This window comes from Durio zibethinus, chromosome 14 (genome assembly GCF_047325235.1).
Source record: "Durio zibethinus cultivar Kanyao isolate XHJ-2024 chromosome 14, ASM4732523v1, whole genome shotgun sequence".
NCBI lineage: Eukaryota > Viridiplantae > Streptophyta > Magnoliopsida > Malvales > Malvaceae > Durio > Durio zibethinus.
The window spans coordinates 22,622,190-22,636,963 of NC_143175.1; the positions used below are offsets into that span (position 1 = coordinate 22,622,190).

The window sequence follows — 14,774 nt, forward strand, 5'->3', positions numbered from 1 at the left end:
TAAAAATAATACATTAAATGAAAAACCTTTTTCTTGAATAATAATTTAATTACCCTTAATCAGTACTTATAGACACACATTAATCTAATCTAATTATTATTTATAACAATATTCTTACATTAAATGCAGTATTTCATAATTTGAATGTATGTGAAGGATATATTACTTAATATAATAATCTTAAATAATATCTTTTAAGTCATTAGTAAGCAAAATCTTTTTTTTTTTTTTTGTATAAATCAAAATGTTTATGTGAGAATTAAGTTTCTTTTGCTCCAAAATGTAAGTCTACTCTTTGACTGTACTTTACTTGAAGTTAGATCCTATATGCTTAACCACACTGGTAGAAATTACAGGTTTTCTTTTGCTTCAAATGCTATGGGGCATGCATCAAGATTCATAGATTCACCAAATACATGATAAAATTTTTAATACAGATCAACCTTTACCTTACCTACTCCAAGTAAAATATTAGAAAACAATGAAAAATTGATTATAGAGGGAAACATAATAACAGTGAAATGGCCAATAACATGCAAGGTATATACAACATATGTTCCTTGATTTTTTAACAACGCAGAACAAGAGACTGGTATTTTTCTCAAAATTTCCAAAGAACACAAAAGCTACTATGAATAGCACAAATATATTTTCAAGTGATACAAAATGATTCCATAATCATTAAATGAATATCAAATCCTTCTATAGGTTCTAAACTCCGGGACCCAAAAATAATATATGGTAGAAGATGTGTTTTATATACAAATGCCAAATAGATGACTAGATGAGTGACTATCAAATGCCTTCGTTGAAGCAATTAGCACCAATGATTATCAGCCATTATCATCGATGCAAGGGTGAGGGTGATCGCCAATCCAAATTCTCCTCTGGATAATCTTTCTGAACTTCTTTGGGAGGAATGAAGCAATCCAGGGAGAGGCCAGGGACATTGAATGCAACATCATCAATTGTCCATATCTCCTCCATGCGAGTAACCAAGAGACCTGCCTTTAAGTCGTCCCCAAATCTTGTGATGATAACACTTGATTGACCAGAATGTGCAATCATGACATCCTCCACTATCCTGTAGTCCTCAATTTTCGTAGCCATTGTGGTTTCCCAATATGTAGGGTTGGTTCCGGGTGACTGAATCCTAGTCAAGTAAGAGTCTTCTAGAAACACCAGCAGCCCACTTCTTTGGCTGAAGTAGCCGAATATAACATGCTTGATCATCTCGGCAGTGTTATCACTCCTATCAGTCAGGTCTACTTGATCAGCAGATAGCTTCAACACAAAGCAATCAGTGCCAGAGATTCGTTTCTCTCCCATGTACTGAGCAGAGGAAAACACAGCTGATATTGCCATAGGATCTAGTCCCTACATGAATTATTTGATAATTGATCATAAATGGGACCATCTCCAAATGAAAGAAACATTTAGGCATTGCTCATTGGTAGTCAAAAGTACATTTTCGACTTTTGAAAGCAAATTGTCTTTTGATTTTTCACAATTGAAAGCTGGAAAAATATTGTTCAAATGTTCAGAAGTAATGTTAGTAATACAATGGGGGTAATAACCAATTCTAGTATCAGACATTCGACTTTCACAGTTTCACTCCAGGAAATAGATCACTGTCCTTTCAGTTTCCTCTTCACAATCCTGTAAGGATCCCTAATTAGCCAACTGAAAAGGAAATTTTGGCAACCACGCATATAAGAATAGATTAGACAGTAAAATAGATATACCAAGAATTTAACACTTATATTTACAGGAGGATCTATAGTACTAGGCTATTGGTTTAGTGGAAATATGTCAAGGCATCAAAATATCATCAATAAGCTGATCTCATGCACATTAATCCACCTCCACCCTCAAATGAAATAAATAATCAACTCAAAATGATTTTCATTTTGATAGTTCATCTAATAATTACATGTAAAGCAGATGTCCCACTACTCCTAAACAGTCACGAGTCAAGATAGCATAGATCTAAGTCAGCTCAGAAATTATTAAAAAGTAAGGAAACGTGTCCCAATAATTGTTTATACCAACAAATGGGACCAATAATAGTTTAAGCTAAGAAATGGGACCACTAATTGTTATAGCAAAGGGAAGCCATTAGAAAAGAACGTGCAATTATAACAAAGATTCGCAGATAACTAAATCTAAGAAAGATTACTTGCCTGAAGAGCCCGCCGTAGAGGACGAACACCACCTTTGGCAGCGTGTGATGCTAGCCACGGTGTGTGGCGCCAAGCCACATTGCCATCACTACCTGCTACAACCTTGTGACCACCCACAACTAGTTCAATTAGCCATTTATTAGGTACCATTTGCCACATAACAAAGCAGCCTTTTTGTGCAACTCCAGCCACTGAGCCTGCTGTGGCACCTTCCTCATCTACCATTGTCATTGTTACTTTTCCTGTCACAAAAATGTTCTTTACTCTACCTTCTGATTTCCGGCATCCTGTTGCTGCTGTAAAATGTTGTATAATGTATTGTGCTGAGGAAGATACCTGCTATGCACAACAGTTTTGGTTCGTAATTAAAGATGGTTCTTTAAGGTGAATCTGAAAATTCCTTCGAAAATTTCACTTTCAAGTTATTGAGAAAGATGAACAATCAGCTCTGTGCAGTAGTAGATTCAATTAATACCAACCTAAAAAACCAAAAGACCAAATTTAGACTCAGTTATCAATACTGCATTGTTTTTCATTTCTTTGGCCCTACAATTTTGGAAACTAAATGTTCATTATAACCTCCAACGATATAAATTTGAAAGCCTATACTCCATCAAACCACTAACACAACAACTCAATTGGTCCATCCATAACAAGAAGGCAATTAATTAGAGGAAGCCAAAGGCCTTTGGATGCCATTCAGCAATGATTCCTTAGTGAATATCCTTAATATGTGATTGAAAGGATCAAGATCCAACCAACTGATATATAAAATGGACCTTGAGTGTGTTCATTTTCTTAGGAAAAGAAAGGAAAAAAAGAACAATAAGGACCTTCTAATTAATTAAATCACCTAGCTACTTACACAAACTCAACCTGACATATAAAAATGGACCAACAAAAAACTTGTTACTTCTTTTGGATGCTTTCATGGTGGAAAGCCAGTAGGCAGTGAGGACTTCAGGCCATATTAGCGGAGAGGCACTAAGGAAACCAACCCAACCTTGTTCTCTTTGCCAGTAACAATTGATCACAAAGCCATTGGTTACTTTTAATAGATTCCCAATTAAAAAAAAATAAACACTTCTATTTAACTTTTCATCAAAAACAATCACATGGAGGAAAGGACCCAGAAAAACAAGCTCCAATGAGTCTGGACCTTTATACATGAATCTAATATCAAGTGATCCAAAGACCAATAAACTTCATGCATTCAGCTTTCAAGCAAAAACAAAATGTTAAAAACCAAAAAAAAAAAAAAAAGAGCATTACATTTGGTTACCTCATTGATGGGTGGTTTGGAAAGGATTGAAACAGGGAAAAGAGGACAACCCAAAACGCTTAAGAGAATCTTAAGGTCAGACTTCTTGTTAAAGACAAGAGAGAAATGGGTTTTGAGCCAGTTTTTCCATGACAAGCCTTTCTTTGAACAGTTTGCTGAGTCTTCTTCGTTTACGGGTTCTTCTGATAATGGTGCAAGACGACTCATCTGCCCCTTCTGTCTCCGTTTTCAGACAAATAGAAAGAGAGCAAGAGAGAAAGTGAAGTCAAAATATTAAGAAGGCAGAAGAGAAAGGAAAATGAGAATGAGAGCAGGTACTTAAAAAGAACTTCTCTTGGGTTATTAAACGTTGTGCACACGCAGTTGCAGTGCGTGCAGTTCAGCTTTCTTTTTCCTCTTAGGATTTGATTCCTCGATCGTGGAAGGAAGAAAAAGAAAATGATAGGATAGATTGATTTATCAATATTTGTTAGGATGTTAACAGTAATTAAGGTTTAGAGTGTAAATCTAAAGTATTTAAGTTTAAATTTTTAAGGGTTTTTTGTTAATAGATAATTTCTAAATCTAAAAATTTTATATAAAAAAAATCCTAAAATCTCTTAAACTAACAACTTGTCTTAATTTTGAAAAAATAATATTTATTAGGATTAATTAAATTACTATTTTAAAAAATAATTGTTGTCCTTCAATAAAACTTTGATTTTTTTTTAATATTTTTAACCAAATGAGAAATGCACCCACTCAAAAAAAAATTTTAAAAGAAGCAAATTAGGAAATAAAGAAAAAAAATTCTTCTTTTTACTTAAAAGTCTCTAATTGAAATTTGAAGTTAAATTCTATATTTTATTAAACCAATTTTGTATTATCTATTCCTTTAAAAAAAAACATAATTATCAAATTAGTAAATTTTATTTTACCTATAAAATCATTTTTAAGAATACATTCATTCATATTAATTTAATACATTTATAATTTTATCATTGAACTATATTTTTACAAAAATTGAACACAAAAAAAATATTTTCCTTATCAAATTGATTAGCATTGTGAATACTCTTAAATTTATGTAACATAAAAAATAATGGAATCTAATTTTTAATAATTAAAAATTAATTTTTTGGGCCAATAATTAAAAATTGATTAGATTGACCACATTTTTTTACAAATTGTTTGAAATCTAAAAGGCTAATAATGAAATGGTTGAGTTAAATTATTTTTTATTTAAATTTATTTAAAAATAAATTACCAATTTAAATCTTTTTAAATTTATAATTTTCAAAAATCTAACCAATATACATGTTAATAGTCAATTTATTCATTTAAATACTTAATATGTCTTTCCAAATAGCATAACTTTTGGAAGATTGTGACAGTCGGCATTTCGCTTATAAATGTATTGCTAAAACCTCAAGTTAATGACGTGGTGTTGAGTAGTATTATTTTATTTTTACACTTTTCTTAATTATTTTCAAACTTTCTTGATATTCTTATTAATAATCAGTCATTAAGAGTCAAGTTTAAATATTGTATATTTCTATAATTCACAAAATATAAATATAAATTTAAAAAAAACAAACAAAACAATACAATGAATAAATGATATTTTATTTATTTTAAATTTTTTTATTTACTATTTCTTTAATTTTTTTTTATCGTTCATATAAGATTTATGACTATAGATGCATTAAAAAAATTTTGATATTTAGCATAGTAATATATATTAGTGTTTGAGTAATAAGAGAGCAATATTTTAAGTCCATAACATATGTTTTAAATATTATTTTATTAAAAAGTATTTGATAAAAAATAAAAAAATAGTATAATTTTAAACCAATTTATTTTGATAAAAAAAAAAAAAAAAGAAAGAGTAAAGAAGGGCATGGGCGCGTGGGGGAGGTTGTAGTTTGTAGCACGAGTGCGTATCATTGGGTTGGGTTACAAAATGGGGAGCTTTTAAGGGAGGCAATGCAGGTGACGTGTCCACATCAGTTCTCGGTTTCTCATTAGCAATTATGGTTTTTCTGGTAGTTTGGTTGAATCGCAATCGGAAAAGTCTGCTGCTTTTATGGCCTTTCATTTGGTTAGGAATTTCTGGCAAAAGCTATAACCTCAGTCCCCATTTCTTGTTTGTTTCGGCACCATTTTTCAAATTTCTTTTGTTGATTCCATTAAATACTAATATTAGCAGGAGTGCATTCGATTAATTCAGTTTTAAAATTTTAAAAATCAAATTAATCAATCAAATTAAATTAAATTAAATTAATTAATTGAAGTATACTTAAACCAATCAGTTGGACTAACTTATTCAATTCTAATTATTCTTAAATATATATATTTATATTATTACATAAAAATTATTTTAATTATGTTATATTTATACAACAAATAATAAATTAAATATTATATCATAATTTTAAAAAAATATGTTTTATTGATATTATATAAAAATATATATAAATTAATTAATTAGATTGATTACTTTGATCTATTTCATTGTTAGTATTTTTTAAAATTTGATAACCAATCAAATTAATAAAAAATCATTTTTTCTGAAATTAATACTAAAATCGGAAAAATCATATCAAATTAACATATTTTAATCGGTTAAATTGATTATAACCGATCGATGCTCAATCCTAAATATTAGTAGAGCCTCCTAACTCAAAGCTAGTAAAATCATAATATGAGATAAGGTTTGTTGAGAATTGGTTTGGGAAAATTAATTTGTTCTAACCATTGAGTATCAATTCATCATGCTTAAAAAAAAAAAACAAAATAATTAAATTGTCTTAGCAATAAATATGTAGATAAACACACAAATAAATAAAACAAACAGATGTGTCTTTTAATTTTTTAAGAGAAACATTACTATACGGTTGTTACAAATGATGTTGAAGAGTTTGATTCGATGTAATAAAAAATTTTCTTGAATTTTCGTATTAGGAATCGTTGTTAGCAGTATTAAAAGAATTTTTGCAAAGCAAATAAAAAATTTATATGTGAATTTGATAGTTTAATTATAATTAAATTTGTTAACCAATTATTTAATGATATATTATTTTTATTAAACTAAAAAAAATTAAATCTTACTAAACTAATTACCTATTAGAGTTTATTATTTCTATCAATCATGGATTTGAACTTAAAATGTTATTATTTTGAACTTTAGCTAGGATATCAGTTTCGGATGAGGTCCGGAATTCTAACTTATATTAAAATAATTAAACTTATCGATGTAATTTTTACTGTTATACTTTTTTAACTTGGTTAAAAAGTGCTAAAAATCATATATGTTCACAAAATTCGACTTCTTGTTCCGCTCGCAAGCTTGTTTTGACTTTGATTAAGATGTTGAACATGATGTTTTAGGTTTAAATTTCACAAAAAAAAAAAATTAATAATAATAATATATTTTAATTAAAATTTAATTCAAAATATTTAAAATGTAAAACAATTCAAAATTTAAAAATAATCATAACTTGAAATAGTAAGTCGAACTCGGCCTTGAGTTTTAGAAGTGCCAGACGGTTTGGTTCAATATGATCTTGTAGACACTTCAAGTTAAAAGTAAATGGCAAAAAAATATAATAAATAAATAAATGAAATATTTTATAAAATATACTAACTTTTTATTTGTTTTAATTAAATTAAAAAATACATAATAAAATTATACTTGTTCATATACGAGTGATAAATTTGATTCACCATCCTAAGTAGAGTGCTAAATTTAGATATTATTTTGAATTTTTATTTCAAACTTTAAAGTTTAAACGTAATTATTAATGGAATATTGGTTATGAAAACAATTCAAGTAGACTTTAATTTAATTAGTTTATATAATTATTTTTAAAAAACAATATTAAGTAAATCTAAAATTTAAATTTTATCGTTTGTAATTTTTTTAATCTTAAACTATGATTTTTTTTATATAAAAAAATTATTCAAAATCTTATTCTATTATTTATAACATTTAATAATATTATAGTATCCAAAAGACAGATTCTATTTTAGATTATATTGTATTATTGTTGGATTTCAACGATTAATTGGTGCAACTACAATGGTAGAAATATTAATAATACATGAAATTTTATTTTAATAAAAGGTTCCGTTTGTTTTATAGGAAAATAACTTTTAAATAATTATTTTCATATTTTTTTTATATTTGTTTGATGAAAAACTAGTTGGTTAACAAAAAATGAGTTATTGGTTAATGAAAAATAAAATCATTTTTAAAAAAATTATCTTATAAATTTAAAAAGAGGAAGAAATTAAAAAAAAAAAAAAGCTGTTTATAAGTAGAATTATTTATTAATACATTTGAGCATAATTTTACTTATAAATAATATTATATAAATAAATAAATAATATTATATAATCATAAATATTATTAATTTAATTAATAAATAATATACTACTAATATAATATATTAATAAATATTATTAATAAATAATATAAAGAAGAATAAAAAGTTTTATTTTAAATGTTTTTATATTAACATAATACTTTAATATTAAATATTATTATTAAAATATAATTATTTTTTAATTTTAATAATTTTAATAATAAATAATTTCAATATATTTTAATAATAAATAAATTTTAATATTTTAATAGTTATATTAATATTATTTGAAAAAATATTTCAAAAAATAACTAAACAACAAAAAATATTTTTTATCAACTCAACCAAACAACAAAAAATCTTTTTCAATTTAAAAAATATAAATATTTTTTAAAAATTATTTTTTTGAATTCATTTTCTGCGAAAAAAGGAGTCTAAGTTTAATGAGTTTAATCTAATTTTATATTAATATTATTTTTAATTTAATTATTTGGTTGATTTACTTTTTTATTTTATTTTATTAAAGATATTATGTTTTACATATTAAAAATATTTTACCATGATTTTTTTTATGATTTATATTTGATATATCGTTTGTGTATAATATTATACGCTATTAATGAACTGCATAATAACATATCTTTAAAATTTTAATTTTAAATATATTTATTTTTTAAAATTTAAAATTAATTTTTTAATAAAATATCTTTAAGTAAGTCACTTTAAAAGTTAAAACTCTTATTTTTTTTAATTGTATTTATTATTCCCACAAAAATTTTACCCATGAAAATATTATTATATTGATAAACTAGTTTTTTTTTCCTCGTGTCATGCACGAAATTTTTATGATATTTTTCATAATTTAAATTTTTAATTCATACTAATTTTTATATTATGTATAGATAAATAAAAAGATTTCTAATCATTTATAATTTGATGTTTAAAATTATAAAAATCATTTATATATAAAATTATTATGAAAGAATTTAAACAAGCATTATGAAAGCTTTGAATTATAAAAATAAAATTAAATACAAATCTCAATGAGAAAGTCAATCTCTTGTTTACAATTACATACATTATTTTAATATGAAAACTAATATTTACACATGTGATATATTATGAAATACTTTTTCATATATGATTTTGAAACTTTTGTAACAAAAATCTATTGCTCTATCTTTTATAAAAAATAAAAACATTGATTGTGAAAAGAAATAATAAATATATATTTGATATTATTTAATTTTAAAAAATTCTAATTTTTAAAAGTGTAGTTTATCCAAATTTAATTTTAAATTAAGATAAAATAGGTTAGTATAATTTTAAATTTACATATGTGTATAATTTTAAATTGAGTTAAAATATCTTTTTTTTATTTTAAATCATATAAAAATAAAGATAAAAAATGATAAATAATAGTGGTTCAATCAAAATTTATTTATTTAAATTTATATGAATATTGATTTAAATAGTATGTGATTTTATATAATTCATAAGATTTAGGGATTTAATTTTTAAAAATTAATTGAAGTTTATATTTCATATACATGAATAAGCATAAAGTATGAGACATATTTTTTTATATTTAAATTAAAATAAACCTTATATACTTTGAAAGATTTAAATAAATATAAATTTAAAAACTTTAAAATTTTTAAAAATTAAATAAATAATTAAATAAAATTATTTTATGTGTCAATAATATAAATTATTTATTTAATCATTCACAAAAATAAATTTTATCAAATTTTTATGTATATTATTATATAATATTATAGATGATATATGATATGCGTTAAGTTAAGAGTCGGTTTCGCCGAATAGATGATTTATTGAAAAAGGTCTTGAAACGTAGTAACTGATTCTGGAAGCATGGCATCAAATCCCAATAGTCAATATACTTCATAATTCAACGCCAACCCAATCACAACCCAATGTGGCTTGATTTTGACGTCCAACCCAATCTTCTCTTATTCCCTCCCTTTTTTTTATTTTGGTCCCTTTAAACACTTTTTTTGTGGGCATTTGGCCTAAAGCCGTAAAACACTTTTATTTGACTCTCCATGTGACATGGGAATATAAAATCTGAGAAAAAAAAGATAAATAATATAATTTATTTTTACCATTATTGATATATTAATTTTTATTTTTTTACAAATTTTAAATATTTACTATATTTTCTATAAACTTTTTTACTATTTTTCATCAACTAAATCTATAAAATTTTATTGAACCACTCCAGTTTAATTCAAGTGCTTATTTAGAATTATACCAAAATCGATGATGACGAGAGAGTCAAACCTAACAGTGAGAAAACCATGCTCAAATCGAAACCCCTTTTTGAACTAAGTTCAAGGAAATTGATTAATTATTTGGGTTATTTTAAGCCCACTTTGATAGCAACCCATTAAAATTTACATTTTCTAGTAACTACTACTATTTTGTCCCCAATGGAATGAAGAAGTGAAGATTGACTAACACGACAAAATGGTGAGTGGCCTAAAATAAAAGAAAGGCCAAGAGACCCCACAACATGGCAAGCTTAAACTCTAAACATTCTAGAAGCATATGCATACATGTCATTATAAATAGGATGTAAATTTTTTCTATATTTAATATAAATTTTGATTTTTTATTCAAATGGAGATGCATATTAAACTTTAAAAAAAGATAATGAAAATGAATATGATTTTAATTTTTTTATCAAATTCAGAGATAGTAATATAACATCTATCTTATATTCATATACGTGTTCTATATATTTATATATATATATTTAGTTAATAAAATTTTATTTTAATTAATTAAAATTAATATATTTTTACTTAAAAATATATATTAATATATATTTATAAAAAAATTTACATAAATATGTAAGATGAAAATAAAAAAAGTTTTAAAAAATAAATTTTCATTTTCATTTAAATACCTATAGAGATAAATATAAAATATATTTGAAAATACCAGTAGGTATGGATATGAAAATGAATATAATATACAATTTTAAAATTTAAGATAAAAAATATTCTATTCATCCCATACTTTATTTATTAACATCTATATTTATGAAAATGTTTCAATAGATTAATCCCAATTCTATTAGAATAAACTTTCTTATGACATTCATGTGGAGACTTGCACATAATTTACAAAATATTATCCATTTTGACTTAAATATCTCATGATTTTATCTCACAAAAAGAACTTCGTAAGTTTATATTTAAGCCTTTACATATATATCATAACAAATTTTCAAAGCATCCCAATATGAGATTAGGACGTTACAAACTCCTTCCATTAAAACTTGACGTCATCGTCAAGCCTAACACAAAGTATATAGATCCATTGAATCACACCATTAAAGCTTGATGTCCTCATCAAGCCTAACACAAAGTGTAGACACTCAATTTGATCAAAGCCAGAATCAATTGGGCCTGGTCCAAATGGGTAGGCCTATTTTTTTTGGTTGTATTTTGTATTTTATATTTATATTTATTTTGTTTGTATCTTATGTATTTATTATTTATTTATTATTACTATTTATTAATATATATGTATTTATTATTTATCTATTTATATATTATTATATATATGTATTTATTATTATTTATCTATTTATATATTATTATTTATCTATTAATCTTTTTATTTATCTAATTATTTTCTTTTAATTATCTATTAACATTTTTTTATTTAATTTGATTTGATTTTTTTTTTCGACTGAGATTGAGATGAAAATTTGAAATCCTACCATGAATTTGCAATTCAATCAGAGTCCATAGTGAATTCAATAAATAAATTTCAATCAAAGGAGGAGTTGAGATTGATCAGAAACTTTTCTGATCAATCCCTATAAATAGAGATAATCACAAAGACTAGAACACACAGAAACGGAGACACTGACTAAGAGAGAGTGAAAAAAGAAAGAAAAGGTGTCCATAAGGGTTAGAGTCAATTTTAGGATTTTTTAAAAATTTGACGAATTTTTTTTTCTGAAAATTTTTTAAAAAATTTCAGATTTCGGTTGAATTTACTGACGAAGTTTGAATTTTTTGGTGACTTTTTCGGCCAAGTTTGAATTTTTTGGCTAGCTACCCAGTTTTCGTCGACAATTTTCAGAAATCGACCAACTTTCTGACGAACTTTCGACGAAAACTCAGATTTCGATAAAAATTTTTAGAATTTGACGAGATTCAACCGAAGTTTTTTGTCTGTTTAGAGAAAGGGGAGAGGAAAAAAAAGAAGAGGATAAGGGAATTCTGAAAAAAAAAATCGACCTTCAGCCTTATATACCCTCTTAAAACGACGTCGTTTTTGCGTTAGTAAACCCATAGGATCTGCGCGTTTTGTCAAGATCCGACCTGACCCGAGCGTCAACCCGTGTGCGACCCGTGTGTGACCCGAGTGCGAAGCCAAGCCGAACCGAGCTGTCTACACCCGAACCGCGTCTTCGAGCCGTCCTTTCTTCCTCGAGCTGAGTCGCTAAGCCGAGCCGTTCTCAGGTTTTTTTTTCATTTATTTATTACTATTTATTGATTATATTAGAATTATTTAATATTTTTTATTTTATTTTATTCTTATTTTTATTTTTATTTTTTTTTCTTTAAATAAAATTTCAAAAAAAATATTTTTGAGGAAAAGTTGAAAGTATCAATTTTTCTTAAAAATAAGTTTTCTAAAAAAATATTTTTGAGGAAAAGTTGAAAGTATCAATTTTTCTTAAAAATAAGCTTTTAAAAAAAATATTTTTGAAAAAAAGTTGAAAGTATCAATTTTTCTTGAAAATAAGCTTTAAAAAAATATTTTTGAAAAAAAATCGAAAGTATCAATTTTCCTTGAAAATAAGCTTTCTAAAAATATTTTTTGAGAAAAGTTGAAAGTATCAATTTTTCTTAAAAATAAGTTTCATAAAAAGGATTTTTTTTTATGAAAAGTTGAAAGTATCAATTTTTCTTGTACAAAATAATGAATTTTTGAAGAGAAAAATATTTATATTTAAAGCTGAATTATTTTTATTTTTTTTAATGTTAAATAATCCGACAATAGAACCTCTGCAAGTGAAACAATAGTTTTCTTGCATACTTCTGAGGTGAGAGAATTTTTTTAATTTTTTGCTAAAAGTGTTAGAGTCAATTGAGAATAATTTTCAATAATTAATTACTTAATAAATTTTTAAGGCTTATTGGATAACATAAAATCAAGCTAGTACCATCTTTCGATGGGTATTGTGAGGGTGCTATAACCTTCCTCACACGTAATCGAACTCTCGAACCCTATTTTGGTTAATAGACCCGAACCTATTCTTTTAGAGACTTTTAAGTTTAGGTGTTCATTGAAATTATAGATTCCTTAGGTGATCAATTTTATCTAGATAAAAAAGATTGGTGGTGACTCCTTTAAGTCAATGTCTAGCGATGAATCTCCGGATCTAGACGTTATGACACAAAGTATATAGATCCATTAAATCACACTAAATGTTGAGCAAGCTCAATACAAAAGCATATACAAATCATAATATCACACCATATGTTAGAGCCTAATACAAAGCATACACAAATCATAAGATCACACTAGACGTTGAGATTCTAGAGGTAACTTTTACCGTATAGCATTTAACTATCGTACGATTCTAGAGTGACTCTCATGATGTAGCACTTAACTTTTATATGGTTATCGCTTTGATATAATTTATAAACACTTGGACCAACCTGTAAGGTATTTTCTTTTTTAACTTGAAGATTTTACGGTTTTATCTCATAAAAAGTGTATCACAAGTTTGAGTTTTAATTTTTACATATATATCATAGTAGATCCTCAAAACATTTCGATATGAGATTAGGATATAACAATTCACTATCTTACATGTTTATACAAATATTGAAGCATATTGAGTTGAAAATCAACAATTTATTTTGTTAATGTGGCCATAATTATAATTAAAAAAAATTAAAAGTGTATGTGAAAAAGATTAAAATAAGACATAAAACTTTTTGTTATGTGCACGTGAAAATTCATTATGTTTTAGATTGTTTGAATTAGGGATGCCGCGTAACGAATTGAAATAAAATATCTTAAAATTAGTTTTGATTATTTTTATATAAAAATTTGGTTAGATTCTATTCAAATCCACTTTAAAAAAATCTTTTTATTCGATAGAAATAAATCAAAATTTGTGAATATGTATTGTTTTATCATTTATAATTTAAACCTCAATAAATTATAGTATTAAGGATTTTACAATGGTGATTATGGTTAATTTAGTTGAATCTTAATAATAAATAAGTAATTTATTAAAAATAATGTAGTATATATGCTTAGATATTAGATTGCCAAATAATTATTTTTTTATATATTTAATTGTTAGGTCATGAAATAAATGATACATACCTATTCCAAAAGCTATATTTTATATTTTGTGAAAGTGAAATTCCATAATAGACTTTAAACAAGCAACAAATGAATATCATAATTTTGAATATTTTTGGCATTATTGCAATTTAATGACAAGTATCATATGAAGGCAAATAACTATATAAATCCTTACTTAAAAAATTAAGTTTGATATGTATTTTTTACAATAAAAAACATGTATAGGCTAAAACATTGCTTAAATTTTTAAATGATAATTTTTTAAAAATGTTTTAAATTTCCACTAATTTCACCAAATAGAGAAAGTATGTTAGAGTAAACAATAAAAATATAGAATTATTGCTTCTGGTAAATTTGAAATTTTGAAGAAATGTTTCATGGTGTGTAACGGTGTCGTTTTCTTTAAGGTTTTATTTGTCTCAACCATATTATTTACTTAATAGATGTATAAAAAGGTTATAGGCAATAAATCTTGAAGATACAATGAAATTCAGTGATTGACTTTGTTTTGCACTGAAAAAATCAATCCACAAAGCAATCATCGGCATATCATGAGGTCATAGAATTTCTATAAAGTTATTATGCAGCAAA

General features: G+C 25.2%; 1 protein-coding gene across 1 annotated transcript; it reads right to left on the bottom strand.

Annotated features, from left to right (window-relative positions):
* Positions 1–511: 511 nt before the first annotated feature.
* On the bottom strand, positions 512–3,896 carry LOC111294363 (lipase (DUF620)). Its single transcript, XM_022887643.2, has 3 exons — positions 3,466–3,896; positions 2,184–2,519; positions 512–1,377 (listed from the first exon to the last, which is right to left on the bottom strand). Exons 1-3 carry the CDS (start codon positions 3,670–3,672, stop codon positions 844–846), a joined length of 1,077 nt encoding a protein of 358 aa, XP_022743378.2. The 5' UTR covers positions 3,673–3,896; the 3' UTR covers positions 512–843.
* Between the last annotated feature and the right edge of the window lie 10,878 nt (positions 3,897–14,774).

Coding starts and splice junctions, on each gene's coding strand:
- LOC111294363 (XM_022887643.2), bottom strand. CDS start 3,672: ATGAGTCGTCTTGCACCATTATCAGAAGAACCCGTAAACGAAGAAGAC. Junction 2,520..3,465: donor CCAAACCACCCATCAATGAG/GTAACCAAATGT, acceptor TGTGCATAGCAG/GTATCTTCCTCAGCACAATA. Junction 1,378..2,183: donor CTCTACGGCGGGCTCTTCAG/GCAAGTAATCTT, acceptor TAATTCATGTAG/GGACTAGATCCTATGGCAAT.